Source organism: Mesoplodon mirus (genome assembly GCF_964341445.2).
Source record: "Mesoplodon mirus genome assembly, chromosome: 6".
NCBI classification, from domain to species: domain Eukaryota; kingdom Metazoa; phylum Chordata; class Mammalia; order Artiodactyla; family Ziphiidae; genus Mesoplodon; species Mesoplodon mirus.
In genome coordinates this window covers 60053727-60070881 of record NC_138982.1, presented here as the reverse complement: position 1 = coordinate 60070881, position 17155 = coordinate 60053727, and the positions used below count along the sequence as shown (strand labels likewise).

Below are 17155 nucleotides of genomic sequence, written 5' to 3'. Positions count from 1 at the left end.
TAGGTATTCAATAAATATTTGTTTAACTGGACTGAATTATGTGTTCAGAAGCCTAATTTGTTCTCTGATACTGCCACCTACCTAGTGTTTACAGATCAAACCCAAAACTCCCACTCCCTCCATCTATAAAGGAAGATCCACAAAAACCTTTGTGCTGGCCCCTAGGCTGTGGAGCCAGCTAAAAGTTTACGTGTTATCTGTAAGTGCATTCTACAAAATGAAACCAACGACAATACTTTTACACCTTGTCTGCTTCTGCCCTAGGTTAGAGAACCAGGGAGATTGAATATGCCAGCCATAAGCGTCAATGTGCCACACTTCAAACACTTTAAAAAACATTCTCCTCTCATCACTCTCTGCTCACATGCCACCTCCTCAGAGAGGTCTTCTCCAACCACCCTTCTAAAATAAGTCCTGGCTGCTCTCTAGCAAATTACCCTACTTTAATTTTCTCAATACCACAGGTCAACGTCTAGAAGTATATGACCATACACATTTATTTCTCCCAGAATGGGAGCTCTGTGTAGGCAGGGGCCTTGCCTCTGTGTGTGTGTGTGTGTGTGTGTGTGTGTGTGTGCTGCCACCTCCCCTTCACCTAGAATTACAGACATTTGATAAACAGTTGAGATAGTCACCAACAGCAAGTGTTTATAAAGGCCTGGTTTTGTTTCCAAGTATCTTGAATGGAAACCATATCAGCATTAACACGTAAGTAATTTAGTGAGGCAAGCAATGACCTCCACATCTGATAGGTATTAAGAGAAATGAAGTATGGTATTATTTTCAAATAGAAGACCCCCAATACTTGGAATGGCACTGCAGCTTGTTGGGTATATGGCTTCACAATGTTAACAATATATGTGGAGAAGAGTCAGGCATAGGATTCAGCATTCCAGACTCATGAAACCACAATGTGGTCATTGATGAGCAGCAACAGGCACACAGTGATCTTTCTCTCAGTTAATAAACCATTAATAAACCATCAGGGGTATGTCTGTCAAGTGCTGATGTTCACTATTTTCAGGAAAGTGAGTGTTTCTAGGATTTTGTTCATTGTGCCTTATATATACTAGGCATTCAATAGCTAGTTATTGAGTTGATTTGATTGATCTCATTTCAAATATGCTTTGAAAATGTTAACAAGAGTAATGCCCCATGGAACAACTTTTATGCATCCATGAAAACAAAATTTGAATTTGGAACAAATACTGTACTCTAAGGAATCAAAATTGCAAAGTAAATTAATTCTTAAAAAGATTTATATGACTAAATTTTGATTCCTTGAATGATGCCTTTTCAAATCCAATCTAAAATGTCTAGTGTGTTTTTAATCTAATATAATCCAATGAGCTTTAATAAGTAAAGTTGTTCCCACTAGAACCAAAACCCAGCTATTCCATTTTTGTACACTTCTGTGTAAAGGAATGGGATGAACTAATTTTTTCTGAATTTTTTCTATTTAATCAACAACATCATTGCCAAAGAAAACCACTTTTCCGAAGTCTCTCTAGCCTGGTTTATAACTTATAATCAAAAACTAGAATTTTGCATCTGATGGGCTTTAGTGTGTAACATTATACTGTCATATTTTTGATGCTATAGTTAAAAGTAAGAGATAGTTTCCATTATAAAACTTTTCCCATAGCATGCTTACCCAGAGAAAATCTTTCCAATTCATAGGTTAGAAATTATTGTGGGTAACTTTTTTAAGAACATGAATAAATTTTTGATTGGCTTCTGATAACCTTCTGCATTTATCTAGTCTCATCAGTTGGTTTAAGCTGTATATACAGGATAGGACAGAGTGATAATAATGTACATGCAAAGAAATCGTAATTTAAAAACAAAAACAAAAACTTGAGATTTGAAACCCTGACAACTTACTTGTCCTTATCCAGTTAGGGGTATATGAATTGATTTCCGCTATAGCCTGTTCTGAGCAGCAGCAGAAAATGGAAATGGGCATAAATATGAAGTCCAGAACAATCCAGGAAGCTTGAAATATCAGTGATATATCACAGTGGATCTCACAAAGATGTACCTTAGCTCTGGCTTTGACCCTTGGACCTAGTGGGTAAAGATGCTTGGAAATCTGATCTGTCCTGACAGGGTGAGGCAACCTTCCATGACCTTCCCAAAGCCCCACTGTGTCCACGGCTCAGAGGCCAGCACACTTCACCCTGAACTGTGAGCTTCCTTTAATTGTACACTTCACTTTCGTTTTCCCTTAGAGTCCTGGTTTGGAGAACTTCTCTGCCCTGTTCTGAAAATGGGAAACTACTCAAATGTCATCCATAGGGGAATGGTTCAGTAAAATGTGTCACATCCAAACAGTAGAGGATCTGCTGCCTTTAGAAGAATGGGTTAGATTGATACATAGTGACAGGGGAAGGGTCAAAGGTATATGATTAAGTTTTTAAATAGAAAAAAGCAACTTGTTGTAAAAAGTTATAAACATATATATATATATATATATATATACATATATATATATATATATATGTGCTAATAGATGCACCACACTAAACAGTGTATAGTAGCCATCTGCAGGCAGTGTGTGACAAAAAAGGGTAAACTACCAAGAACTTTCATTTCCTGTGTGATAATTTTTGCAGTTTTTAAATTATTAGAACAAGTATAAATTTTGTAAGCAGAAAAAATATTTCTAAAATAATGAAAAAATATTGATAAAGACTTAAAAGATGTTATATAACAAACATACTAGGGTACAGCAAGTCTGGTCACATGAGTGAACCATTGTAATGCCTATGGCTGGAATTTAGAAGTCCATGAACCACTGAAATTGTATAAAAACTTGTATGCATATTTATATTTTCTAGAGAGAGACTTCATACCTTTTATCAGATTCTTACAGGGGTCTGAGACCCAGAATAAGGTTAAAAACCATGATGCTTCCAGAAACAAAGATAGTTGCTCAGTCCCTCCATTTTTGTTATCATCTTATCATGAAACATTTTATTACTAAATTTCATAGCTCCTGCCAAAGGTAAAGTCTATAATCAGCACCAAAGTATAAAGTCGTGGTTCTTCCTACTGTATAGCACAGGGAACTCCACTTGATCTGCGGTGACCTAAATGGGAAGGAAATCTAAAAAAGAGGGGATATATGTATACATATAATTGATTCACTTTGCTGTATGGCAGAAACTAACACAACATTGTAAAGCAACTGTACTCCAATAAAATAAATAAGTATGTAAAATAAAATTTAAAAATCGTGGTTCTTAGTCTCTTCCCTTATTTAAAGGGCCTCCTAATGCTTTAAAAGCAGTTCTAAGAGCAGGACAAAAAGTCACACCCCACTGATTAAATGTAATAATGCCATTTTCAGCCATATGCACAGACCTAGAGGTTGTCATACTGAGTGAAGTACGTCAGACAGAGAAAGAGAAATATCATATCATATGGCTTATGGGCGGAATCTTTAAAAAAATGATACAAATGAACATATTTATGGAATAGAAACAGACTCACAGACTTAGAGAACGAACATATGGTTTCTGGGAGGAAGAGTGGTGGAGAGGGATTGTTAGGGAGTTTGGGATTGACATGCACAAGCTGCTATACTTAAAATGGATAACCAACAGGGAACTACTGTATAGCACAGGGAACTCTGCTCAATATTATGTAACAGCCTAACTGGGAAAAGAATTTGAAAAAGAATAAATACATGTATATGTATAACTGAATCACTTTGTTGTACACTTGAAACTAACACAACATTGTTAATCACCTATACTCCAATATAAAATAAAAGGTCACACCAGGCTGGTCTTGGGAGAAGAAAACTTCTAACAGGAACTGAAACCCTGCAATCATTCAGAGCTTGAGGACAGTTATCCAAGGCACAAATAGCCCTGTTTTCTCCACAGAGATGAGAGATTTGTAAAATGGTGGGTGGGGGAAAGGGGTGTAGGGATTCAAAGGGAGAAAGACATAGCTGCATTTGAATTAAGGGGTCCCCATTGGGTGGGTGGGATTAATTTGATCAGTTAAATAAGATTTAATGCAACATCATTTTGTCAGCCTTAAATAGAAAGAGGCTTTCATTATAAATGAACATTAAAATATGCAGCAAAATTATTGTTGCTATGATCTATATTAGACTGCCTGAATTAGAGTTAGAATTTATCTAAAAACTGGGCTTCTGATGACCTTTGTGAAGCTGACTACCTCCAAGTCCCTAGGAATTACATGAGTCCACAAGCTGTTTCACCATCTCTACCTCGATTCCACTGACAGTCTCCAGAATCAGGTACAGTACAGAGTTTGATAAACCTTAAGATCAAATGTGGATCAATAACAATTTGTAATTTAAGTGAGGAGCCATGGGTTATACCTGCACTGGCAAAATGAGTAGCATTTATTGGTGAAAATTAGGAATAATACTCTACTTTCCAAATGTGCTTTCCAGGTGGTTTATCACTGTCAAAATAAGCCAACTGTGGATTTAGTATGCAATTAAAGTGTCAAATATCCCAGAGTTCTAGTGCTGACATTACCTGACTACGAAGGTTTTACAGGCAAAGAAATTGAAAGGGTTCACATAATCCACCAAAGGCCATTGCTAACCACCATCACCTAACTGTACTGATATCTGCCATATACAAAACATAGAAACAGGCACTGCACAAAACAGAAATGGACTCTCCAGGAGTTTTACAGTTTAGCTCGAAAAAGAAGATACAGTTAGTGAAGACAAGGAATTTATAACAAAATGCCCAAATGACGATACGTAAAAATAATTCCATACTATTGGAATGAAAAGACATAGAGAAAGCACATCTACAGGAGGGATGAAGATGAACCTCATGAAGAAGGAAGGGTTTAAACTAAATCTTAAAGGAGTTAGATATTGATGGTCAAAGTACAGTATGGGTAGGTCTACAGAATATGGCAACATCGTGGCCAAAGGTTGGAAGATGGAAACACAAGACTAGGCTGACAAGAGAGTGAGAGAAGTAAAATGATTAAACGAGTCAGGTTGAATGGACTAATTTGGATAAGGAGATAAATAAGCCTGAAAATTTTATAAAATAATAATCAACATGTTCTTAGTATATTTAAAGCACTTTAGGGCTTCCCTGGTGGCGCAGTGGTTGAGAGTCCGCCTGCCGATGCAGGGGACACGGGTTCGTGCCTCAGTCCGGGAAGATCCCACATGCCGCGGAGCGGCTGGGCCCGTGAGCCATGGCCGCTGAGCCTGTGCGTCCGGAGCCTGTGCTCCGCAACAGGAGAGGCCACAGCGGTGAGAGGCCCGTGTACCGCAAAAAAAAAAAAAACCCAAAAAAAAGCACTTTAAATGCATTAGTTCATCAAATCCTCACATGAAGTAAATATCTTTAGTCTATAATTAAGGAAACTATGGCACAGAAAAATTAACTGGCTCACCTTTATTTCACCCAGTTAGTAAATGGGGGAGTCAGGATTCAAACCCAGGCCAATCTAACTCAGAACCTGGGCTCAGAATCACCATCTGACTCAAGAGTGGGAGGTCCTCAAAGGCCAGGCTAAAAATTCTGGGCTTCAGTATCAGGTGTAAAAATTGGGAGCTGGGTATCTCATAACCCTCATATAATGCTTACAAGCATGGTTCATCACTACTCTACAAGCATTGCTTTATCTGATGATTTTTCCAACAATGTTAACTGAAAGTAACAAGTATTTATTGACCAGTCCCTTGACTGTAGTGCTGATTTAGGTATTATAGAGTTCTTCTTCCAGACTTTATTGGGAGAATATGTTGTATCAGTATTCCATCACCATACTTTGCGCTTTTAGTCCCCAGGACTTAATTTTACCTGTTCTTCACCCACCACTTCTGCTAGAAATACAAATCATGACAATAAACAGAATAATGTATGTTTATTTTCAAATGTTCCCTGACACGTATAATCTTCCTGCAAGGAGAGCCACTCTTGTCAAATAATACATCCGTCCCGTAAAAACTGATTTCTCCATCTTAAGTTCATGTCTTAAAAGTCAGTTGGGTTCTTCAGTTACAGATGTACAGGACGTGACATCTGGACCCTCCTAGGGGGCAGGGATGAACTCTTCCTCTGTTATACCCACAGTAGCCAAATGACTTCTTCTCCCACTGAGGAAAACCACAGAAAACTGTCTCCTAATGATTTACTGCCCAACCCCTAGCCCACAAATCAAAGAATTGGGATGAGTGAGAAATAAGGAAGAATGGCAGCCAGTGGCTATGAGATGGGGAGTGAGTGTTTCAGTTTATTTTCTTAAGCCAATTAATGATGAAGCAGCGTGGAGGGAAAGAAAGACACAACATGGCTGAGAAAGACTTTTTTTCCAGATAAATGGCCAGATATCAGATTCTGTAATAAGTACTTCCACCTATCAAAACACACACACACAGTAACTTTGGGGAGGAGAAGGAAGATATAGATCTTAAAAATACAAGGTAATATCCAGGAAGCCTTGTGGATATCGTAAAATGTTGGAACTTTGAAGGACCTTTGGAAATCATCTAATCCAGACATTGCAAAAACCAGGGTCCATGAACTATACATGACAGACAGAGGTGTTTGGTTGGGCCTGCAGAATGTTGTTTGTTGTTGTTTAAATTGAGTCAACATTTTAAAGTAGAGAAAATTCACAGAATAATCCAGATATGTGGCTTCTCTTAAAAATGGAAGACCTACAGGTATTTCGGTTTTTTACAATTTGAATGTTTGTGGTAACCGTGCCTCAAGCAAGTCTATCAGTGCTGTTTTTCCAACAGCATTTGCTTACTTCATGTCCCTGTGTTGCATTTTAGTAATTCTCATTGTATTTCAAACTTTTCATATTATTATATTTGTTATGGTGATCTGTGATCAGTGATCTTTGATGTTACTATTGTAATTGTTTTGGGGTGCCACAAACTGCACCCATGTAACACAGGGAACTTAATAAATGTGTGTGTTCTGGTTCACAAAAAAAAAAAAAAAAAGGAAGACCTAGCGGCACTGGGCGCCCTTTCCCAAATGGCAGAAGCAAGCTGGGGCAGCTTAAGAGAAGTCTTGAAGGCCCAGCTTTTGCCACAGCCCTACCACTGCCTCTTGTTCTGGAGTACAAAGGCTGAGCATCAAAATTTTCAATGAAAATAAGAGCACGAGCGCTGAGTGCGCATACCACCTTGCCTCACTCATTTGTTGTACCTGCCAACTCCCGTAGCCCTTTGAGTTTACAAGCTCTGCTCTAGTGCAATCCCCTCATTTAGAGAAGAGCAACTCAGCTAGAGTAGTAAAGTGACTTACAAAACTCAGTGCCTTAAAAGTAAAATTTTCATACATGAGGGGTCCTGACAAACGGAGGATACGCACAACTGAATTTAGGCTGTGTACATGCACCTGGGGAGCAAAGCTGACATCTCAGTCACTTTATTCACACAGTGTCCCTTCCCTTCCCTGAAAAAGGGCAAAGGAAGATTCTCAAGTTTTCAGAATAAATGTACTGCCTAGTTTGGCTTGGTGTAGACAGTTTTGATGTGCCCAAATTTTAGATATGACTCCCATTTATCCTGAGGGTGTGATTTATGAGGGGACATACAAACTGCTTACTATATACATGCAAATATTTCTAAAAATGAGACTGTGTAAAAACAGAACGGGGAGGAGGGGAGGATGTCTAAAAAATCCTCTTCAGAAAATGCAACTGATCTATCAGAAGGGAAGTGACTGAGATTTATTGAATGACAGCTTGTGACTGAGGTATGATGGGTACGTTTACTCTGTTTAACCCTTACAGCAGCCCAAGAAAGTGGTACTGTTACTCTTACTTTACAAGTAAAGATCCTAGAGCTCAGAGTCGTTCAATAGCTTGAAGATGACCTGGCTATTCAGTCAGGGACCACACCCAGGTGCAGTCTCTGATGAGCACACTGGTAATGTTCATGACCAGGAAACGTGGCTCATTCCTGCTCACCAATATTTGTTTCCTAAGCCTGCCTGTCGCCAAAGCCCACCAAGGGCTGTGTACAAAGACTTTCATAAATGTCACACTTTGAACAACCTTAACTTACAAAATTAATTGCTTTACGCAGGTTCTTGAACAAGGTTAAGAAAGCTTTGGTCCTTCCTATTATATAGCCAGCGAGACCTAGGCAGGTGTTGCTGCAAGAATTAATAAAAGTCACTTCTCTAAATAAAATTTCTCCTTTAGAATTGTTTCGAAAGTTAGTAGTCAAGGATTTAGCTGAATACACAAGCCAAAAGCAGCACGTTTGCGGATGGATAAGAATAATAACTAAAATCAAAGTAAGAAGTAATTCAAGAATGAGAGCTTTTGAAGAGTCAGGAATTTGATTAAAATTCACTTGCTTTTTTTTTCTATAATGAAACAGTTCTTTAACCACAAAACAGCTTTTATAATAATGCAGAAGAGTACGGTTCCAAGTAAAACACTCCCCCCTATTTTAATCATGGCTATTATTTTTGAAAATGAAAATGACTGAGGTCATTATAATCTATTTTAGGGTTTGCATGGGTTGGTGGTATTTTTTTCTTGGCTTTGAGATCTCCATGGTACCAGCTAAATGTTATAGGTTTTGCTATGTGCCCTTTCAAATCCCATTCTTTTTAATAATGTTGTCCCTTATCCACATAAATTAGAGTGAATTCTACTTCCTTTCCTAACAACTCCAGATGGGGTCCACACTTTAAAGAGGACCAGAACTTATGTTTTCTTTTTAATTAAGTGTGTACTTCTTAGAACAAGTATGTTCCCATCTGCATAAAAATGCTGTGGATGTTCAAATGCTGAGAGATTAGTAAAAACGTAAGATTCGTGTGGTCCATTTCAAAACCATACTGAAATATTAGGATAACACATGTGTATCTACCCCTTCCAACTTACAAAGGCAGACAAAGATAGATGAATAAAAATGCCCAGAAACAAAACTCCATCTGGGCAGAGTTCCACACCTGCCAATGCTTATGGAGTGCAGAAGCCTACAGATAGCCATTTAGGACACATCAGTGAAGCTCTCTGTCCTGTAGGACCCAGCAGGCAGAATTATCAAATATCTAAAGACAGTGCAGTTACACAGTCAAGCCTCCCTTTGGATGTGATTAATATTGCACTGACTTTCTGAACTTAGCTTGGTTTTTTAATATAATTCACTACCACATCACACAGAACAGCCCAAGCTCCCTCTAAATAGCACCTACTCAGCCACACGTAAGAGAATGTCTTTGCAAAACACACATGTTGTTCAGGTCTGCCTATTAAAATGCCTTATGCTCTGTTTGTTTGTTTATTTTTTTAAAAATCAACTTGCAAGGCCAATGTAATAAGATGCTGTAGCTTTTATGCAAGAGGTGAAATAATTTTAAACACAGACACACAATGAGTTTATTTATTTAGAAACTTGTTAAATAGAGTCTGGGAATTCAAATATTCAATGTTGACATTGTACAGAACTGGCCAGGAGCCAGAACCCAGTCTCCAGAGGGACCCATTGGACAAGGAATTCAGGCCTTTCTCTCCTCCCACTTGAGCTAAATAGGTAGAGGCCATTAGTTATACCCACAGCAATATCTGAACCGCACTCAAATAAGCTGCCCTAGCCAGGGCACTTCAAAGGAGGGTAAGTGTGTTTAGCTTTTTAGTGCTGAACTGGAGCAATATGTCACACTTTTGAAAGAGTTTTGTAAACAGTTTCTTCCTTATGTAGAAACGTCTCTGAAGTTTCTTGTATGGCATGTAAGCAAAGGTAATTAACAAGGATTACACTTTTTTCATTTACTGGGGGAAAAAATATAATACCCATCTGTGTGCAAACTGGGGATCTGGAAGAAGAAACATGCTGTTTCTCTCTTCCTTTCTCCCCTCTCGTGTTTTGTTCCACTTGTTTGTCTCCTTTTATCCTCTTCCTCACACTTCTTCTCACTACCCAGCCAATTTCCTTGAGAACTCCCTGGTAAACTCGGAAGGCCAGAAGAGTGGGAAGGGGAAAATCTAATTTTAGAAAGAGGACCTTGGCAAATGGAGTGGGAAGGGAACTAATGATTCATACTGGGCCACCCAGCCAAAAAGAAAAGCAGACTCCACAGATCTTTGTAGAAAGGGCCTAGAGCCTCGCTTCCAGCCCAGGAAGGGTTAACCACCTCTCCAGGAAAATGTGCCTGGCGTCCTTAGAGTGCGACTCTCTCCTCCCGACCCATCTCCCCCCTAGCCTCTCTCTTCCCTGGCCGGTGGGCTAGGAAGGGGCCTGCCCTGCCAGGAAGAGTGAATGAGTGTGTTCCCGCCCTCCGCACTTGATGTTCCTGAACCCCTGAGCTGTGAGTGTGTGTGAGGGCGCGTGTGTTCCTGTGCTGTACACGGTCAATGCACACCCGGCTCCGAGGGAAGCAGCGCGCCAGGCACGCAGCACCTCTGAGGATGAAGAGGCAAGAAGCTTTCTGGCCTGAGCTTGGGAGCCAGGAGCCCAGCAGCTGGAGGAGGGAGGTGTGGGGAGGCCTGGGGGAGCACTGCCTCCCTGCTCTCTAGGGCCTCCCCAGCTCCACCCCCAGGCCCCATCACGGCGGGTTCTGACGGGAGGGGTGGGAGGGTGTACCCAGCTCTTAGGAATAGGGCTCTGCCAGGCCCTGAGTACCTTGGGAACAGGGTAAGAGCCATTGGCCAGAAGATGACAAGTCAAGTTCCCCCACTTCAGGGCCCGCTTCCAGCAGAGGCAAAATGAAGGAGCTGTGGGGAGAGAGGAGCCTGGGCCAGGCGTGCCGATGGCAACAAGTCGGTGCTCTCTTGCCCTCCTTTGCCCTACTTGCCCGGGGTGGGGTGGGGGGACGACGGAGCCGGGAGTCCCCAGCTGTGGCCTTCCTACCCCAGGCAACGTCTGCAGTCTCGGATAACCTGGTCCCAACTCGGAGAAATGAAATAAAATAAACTTCCAAACGACAAGATGTTTAAAGAAAAACTGCTTAGAATTATTACCATCTACTTTTAAAAAAGAAGAAGAAAGTAAAAATGTCGTGGAATGACGCGTTAATTTCTATTCAATTAGTGTCCTACGTGTTGAATGTCTGCGGAGGAGGCCGAGCCCCGGGCAGTAAGGAGAGGACTCTGCTCAGAAAGCCTGCGAGCTGGGCTCCCCCCGCAAAAGACACAATCACGCACACTTATACACACACCGCCACGCGCATCGTCACCCAGACCTGCGACTCCTCAGCCCCTACAAATAAAAACCTGAAAAAGGAGCCTTTTATTCCAGCCTTCCTGCCCCTGTAGCTAATGAACCGTCCCCTTCCACAGTGTTGAAGATGAGTGTGAGGGGGAAATGAAAAGCGTTGTTAACCTTCCCCTAAACACAGATTTTTTTTTTTTTTTTTTTTTTGGCGAAACACATCAAAATGCTGCAGGAGGACTGCGCTCCAAGTGCCAAATGCAATAAAGAAGTCCTAAGCCAGGGTAATGGTCAAGTAATGGCAAATAAACCGCCTTCCTAAAAGGGGCCTCTGCCTCCGTAGGGCAAGCGCTTTTTCCCTCCTCAAAAGCAGTCTGAACTAAACAAATAAAATACGTGTTTTAAACAAAGCTCTGTGTTTTAATCTGAGTTTTTTTAAGGATGAAGGAAAACGCAAGTAGTTGGGCATAGGGACAGTGGAGGCTGGAACCTGGGCTTGAGGTTCCTTTACTATCTTAGGTATTGGGCTGCTAAGGTGAGGAATTTAAGCGCGAGAGGAAGGGTCGTCATCTACCTTACCTACTTCAGAGCCTCTTTTTGAACAGAGATCAAGTGTACAAGTAACAAGTGCCCCCCCCCTCCCGCCTTGCCGGGGGTCTTGCTCATCTCATCGCCTTCTGGGTCTTTACGAGACTTCTGCGGGCCCGGTAGCTAAGGTGGAGGGGGGTTATTCGTTGCAACTCGTTCATTGCTGTGATTGAAACCCTGCCGGGTGTCACTTTAGGGAAGTGGGGTTCCTTCGGTGTTTCGGGCCCTAGACATGCTGGGCAGACCCAGCTTCACTTCTTTCCCATCACCAGAAGAAAACAGTTGCAACTGGCATTTCTGGCACGGCCCAGGTGCTGTCCTAGCCGCCCAAGAAAACGGCTGGGAAGTCTCACGGCGCTGCCAGAGCCTGCTTGGCTTTAGTTTTCTTTTCTTAAAGGTGGGAATAAAGGCCAAGGGCTTTAGACAGTACAAATGTCAATCTTCTTGCTTTTCCCTTCTTTATTTTTTTAATGAAATGGTTTATTCCTCCCAAATGATTTGCAACCAATTTATCGGTTTTGACTCTTGTGTAAAAAAAAAAAAAAAAAAAACAAGCCCAGTAAGTTGGGAAGTAGGTTGTGCATTCAGTCTGAGTTTAACTTCAGCGGGTACTTTCAGGGTCTGTGGTCCCTAGTTTGGGTTCATGGAATGCTGTACCGTAGCCAAGATCGCGACAGGACTTGGCCACCAAAGAAATTTACAAAACACAAAAAGAATAACAATCTATCAAGAAAACGACTGTTTCTAAGTGATTTGATTCCATTGCAATGTTTACTTTTGCAACAAGAAAGGTGGTTTTGTTTTTTAAAGTATGCTGGTCACACTGCCTCTTCCTAACCCAGAGAAAGAAAGAAACGGGTGCAGACACAGCCACAAAGTTTTCGTTAGATTCACAGCAGGGGTAGCCGACTGTCTCCGCCATGCGCTAGGAAACTCACGTACTACGCTGGGGAAGGAAATAGCGCTTTAAAATACAAAAAAATCCTTAGTTTTAATATGATTTCCTTTATTACCCAGACTGCAACTGAAGAATTGCATAAAGCAGCGCTCCTGTCTGAGAAAGGCAGCCGCGGTGGCAACAGCTGGAGCAGCGAGCGAGAACCTGAGGCTTAGCAAGAAAAGTTTGTAAGAGTTCGCATCTAGTTATCAGAAAGCCGCAGCAGCATCCTTAGAAACACTAGAGACAAAATAAACGGGTCTCCCACTGGATGAATGACAAGTATCATCAGATCGGAAACCGGGCTCGGTTTCTGGATGTTGAGTGGCCTGTGCGTGCGGGAATATTTTAATACGGCAGCGTACAACTTCGTAATTAAAATAGTTGGAAAAGTTGCCCAAGAAATTCGAAGGGTTTTGTGTTCTGCTTTCACTTCGGCAGATACCAGGCAATGAGGCGCGCGAAGCGTTCGGCTTTCATTTCACAACTTAGGCAGAGTTGAAATCGGCTCTCCCACCCCCTTCTCGTCCCCCCAACCACACACACACACACACACACACACACACACACACACACACACACGCCTAACCTTCAGTCGGAATTGAAGCCTCCAGGCCTCCGAGCATATGTACATTTATTCTTCCTCAGATGAAAATAAAGACTTCGGCCCCATTAAACGCAAACAGGAAAAATAGGAGTTCCACTGGCGCGCTTTGACACTATCGAAGCTAAGTGAAATGAACAATATCCGAAAGAGAAATAGATGAACTGATGACCCAAAGAGCCCTGTACATATGTTGATCCCTGAGACCAGAGCGAAAGGAAACGTATTTGGGCATGAGGGAGTGCTTGGGTGAGGACTGGAAGAAGCACTGGAAAGACGCCTATGATGACAGCATCTCGCCGGGCTAGACCGCGGACGCTTACCGCCAAAGAAACCGAGCTCGCCGAGGTGCCTCTGCCTGCTGCGCTGCTGTGGCGGGGACACCAAAGGCGGGAAGGCGCGGGGCGTACTTGGCTTTAATACGCAGGGGTGGGAGAGACTGGGGATTTCATTTGAGGGAAGCATCCCACCCCACCACCCCATCTCTACTTTCTCTGGTCCACAAGCAAAACAATTAGAGTTCTGTTTTCAGTGAGGGGAAGAGCGAACGGCGGCCTTTGCTTTTCCGAGGCTGCTCCAGCCCCGCGTACTGACACCTTGAGGAGGAGCGCTTTGGACTCCTCCAGGTTGCTCCAGTTCTCGGCACCGCTGGGTACCCTTAGACTCGAGGTAGAAGCATTTGGACAAACCCAGTCCCGTCGCCTACAGTCCCGGCTGAGGCTCTAGCTTTCTCGGACAGTGTCGGCTCGGCGGGCAAGGCCGGGCAAAGTCACCCAACACTTCTGCGAGAAGAGTGGGGGATGGGCGTACCGTCGCCCCCGCCCCGAACTCAATCGCCCTTGTCCCGCGTGACGAAGGCCGCTCCACGCCGGGCAGGCAGGGGGCGCCGGGGAGGGTTAATGACCCGAGACCTCGGCTACGTCCAGAAGTAGCGCGGGAGGCTCCGCCGTAAGCTCTCCGCGGCCCAGTGTCCCTGCAGCCCGCCCCCTGGGGGTCACTCGGCGCCCAGCCAGCCTGGAGCTCGCGGGCCGGAGCGCGCCCTTTCGGCCTCCTTCTCCTCGGCGGCTGTCGCCGCTGGCTGTGCGCCCTCCACTCCCGGCTCTCCAGGCGCTCGCGGGGCCTCTTCTCTCCCCACCTGCCCGCAGCTCTGCTGAGCCTGTAGCTAGGCTCTGCCCGTGCCCTGCCCCCCCCACCAGACTACAGCCTCCACCCTCGTCTCCCCCACTCCCCACCCCAGTCCTCCCGCCTCGCCGCTCACGCCTGAGTGCACGGCCGAGCGCACAGCGCCCACTACCGCAACTGCCGCTAGGCGCAGCCCGCCAGCCCGCGCAACTTCCAGCGGCCGCCTCGCAACTTTTCCCAACTCCACCACTGATGCCCGCCGCCGCCGCCGCCGCCACTGAGGCTCCCTGCGAGCCTGCCACCCACCCCAAACCCCAGAAACAAACCCAGACGCGAAAAGCCTCCTCTCCCCAGCCCGCCCCCCACCCCATTCCCCGCTCCCCCTCCCACACCCGGGACCAGCTGGTTGGCCAGAGGCAACTCTCCTCCGCCTGGGGGAAAGGAGAGGGGAGGGGGAGACTCTCGCGTCTCCTCTCCCCCACCCCCCACCCCACCCCACCCCTTCCCGCTCGCTCTCGCGCTCTCTCCTCCCTCCCACCCAAGTCTTTGCTGCCCCCACCCCGCCCCCACCCCGGGGTTGCCACAGCTGGTCCGTGCACGGGGTTTGAGGGCTGCCCCGGCTCCTCTGGCGCCCAAACAAGGAGCAAGAGCTCGGGCGGCCGGCGCGGAGGCTGGGACCGGCAGGTTGCTGGGTCTGCTCTGCGCCTGCCCTCCACCCGGGGCCCCGGCGCGAGAGGCAGCCCCGCGCTCCCTCCCGGAGCGCTGTAGACAGATATGCAAGATGGCAGAGGAGGGTGAAAGCCAATAGAAAAGGGATATTGCACCTACTTGTGGCCAGTTTCCTTGCCCTGCCTTTGGATCTCATGCTGTGCCCAGTCCTGCAGCCGCTGGTGTGTGGTTGGGTTTTTTTTTTCTTGGATCTTTTCCTTCTTTTGCTCTCCCTCTCGCTCCCTCCCTCTCCTCTCTCTCTCTCTCTCTCTCTCTCTCTCTCTCACACACACACACACACACACACACACACTCTTACACACACTCACTCTCTGTCTTTCCCTCTTTCACTCTCTCTCCCTCCCTCTCTCCCTTTCTCTCAATCCACACTCGCTATCTCTCCAGCATTGTCAGTTTGGACACCTTCGCACATGCGCGCTAGACGCCCCTCCAACATCTCAACGCCGCCAAAAAAAGTTTGGAGCGATTTATCACTTTGATTTGGAGATCTTGTCAGATGGCAATCGCCGAGGAGGCGGAGAAAGGGAGCCACGGGGAGGGCAGCGGGGGGCGGGGAGCGAGCACAGGGAGTCGGAGGGGAGCAGACACCTCGCCCCCCCCCAAAAAAAAGGAATGAAAAGACTAGGGCAAATGATTGATTTCGTGTTGGAATCACCAGTAAGCTTGTATTATTAGTATTATTGTTTATCCCAACATAAAGTGTAGGAAATTTTCTATACCGTCCTTGGGGAAAAGCAAGAAGTGGGGGGAGGGGAGAGGACGTTTAAAATCTTTCCCACACTAAAGAACTAGAAGGACCGGACTCTCGGCGAGCGATCCAGGAGAAAGTGAGAATCATCCTGAACTTCGGGAAATCTGCTGCCGCTGTTACTGCTACTGAAGCTATTGCGGCTTCTGCTTTCAGAGTTGAAAGCAGAATAAATAACTGTTTCTTCCTTGACTTTAGGTGTAATGCCAACGTTTTCTGCCATCCTTGTAACATATCAGTTGGTCTATTCTCACCAAGTAGTGTTGATCACCCTCGATTCCCAGGTCCCGGAAAGCTTGGGCATTTGACATCCAAGACCTTCTGCCTTCCCTGAGGTCGGCTGTCACCTTCCGGCCTCCCCCACCGCTGCCCCCGTCGCCTCCTGCTGCAGCTCAGTCTGCCTGCAATTTCACTCACTCGCTTAAACCCACGACCTCCCGGGTCACAAGAAGGAGGAGGTGGGGGAGAAATCCCCCCACACCTCTTAAAAAATACATTGTTGAAATTTGCTTTAATTACAGGATTTACCAAAGAAGTGGGCACGCAGAAATGGGGACCTCTTAAAGGAGCTAGCTGTGTTCAAGGTATGAATCAATCCCAAATATGTATGGATTTTCTCTTGGTACAGCCTCCTTGCGTTAAACAATTTCGTTCAGTGCCTTCCATGAGCTATTTATGTCCCCATTAATATCTGTTGCAAACCCTGTCAGACACCATAAAAGAAAATTACAATCTTTTTGTCTCTGTGCTGCAACGATACATCCTTGATGTTCAAGTTAAAGGAAAGAGAAAAGAATATCAGGTCCTGGGCGAGAGTTTGGCAAAGGCAGAGTAGGGGAAGGAAGATAACAGAAGGCTCAGTTGTACCTGTTGTCATTTATTGTCAAAACTAAAACTGGGGATGTGAATGAACAAATAGCAAGGGTCAACCCCAAAGGGTATTATCCATCAATGGCTTGCAGGAAATTAAAATTCAAAAGATTCACCCTGCCAGGGATACCCATCAACTTCTCTTTCTCCAGAGCTGTGTAATTCCAGGGGCATTTAGCTGTAAGATACAGGTCCCTGGAGAATCAAGCTACAGGTCCCAAGGGAGACAGATGCGTAATGTTGAAATGTGAGGAAGGGAAGTGGGGAGGCAGAGGAGGGTAAAGGAAGGAATTACACAGAGTAGAAGTAAAAGAGCTTCCAAAAGAGAAGGCTCTGGTGCCCAAACACATGGGCACAAGAGACCTCTATCATCCCCTCGGGACTAAAGAGGCAAGTTGGGGGTTCGGG

At 44.7% G+C, this 17155-nt stretch overlaps 1 protein-coding gene across 1 annotated transcript in view; it reads right to left on the bottom strand.

Annotated features, from left to right (window-relative positions):
* Nucleotides 1-15480, bottom strand: part of LOC309805954 (histone-lysine N-methyltransferase MECOM-like) — a gene marked incomplete at its 3' end in the record, with an annotated part of 291691 nt that extends 276211 nt beyond the window's left edge. Inside the window, exon 1 of the mRNA XM_082624323.1 lies at nucleotides 15229-15480. Within this exon, the coding sequence (XP_082480449.1) occupies nucleotides 15229-15265 (37 nt within the window). The 5' untranslated portion in view covers nucleotides 15266-15480. The remainder of the gene's footprint in view (nucleotides 1-15228) is intronic.
* Between the last annotated feature and the right edge of the window lie 1675 nt (nucleotides 15481-17155).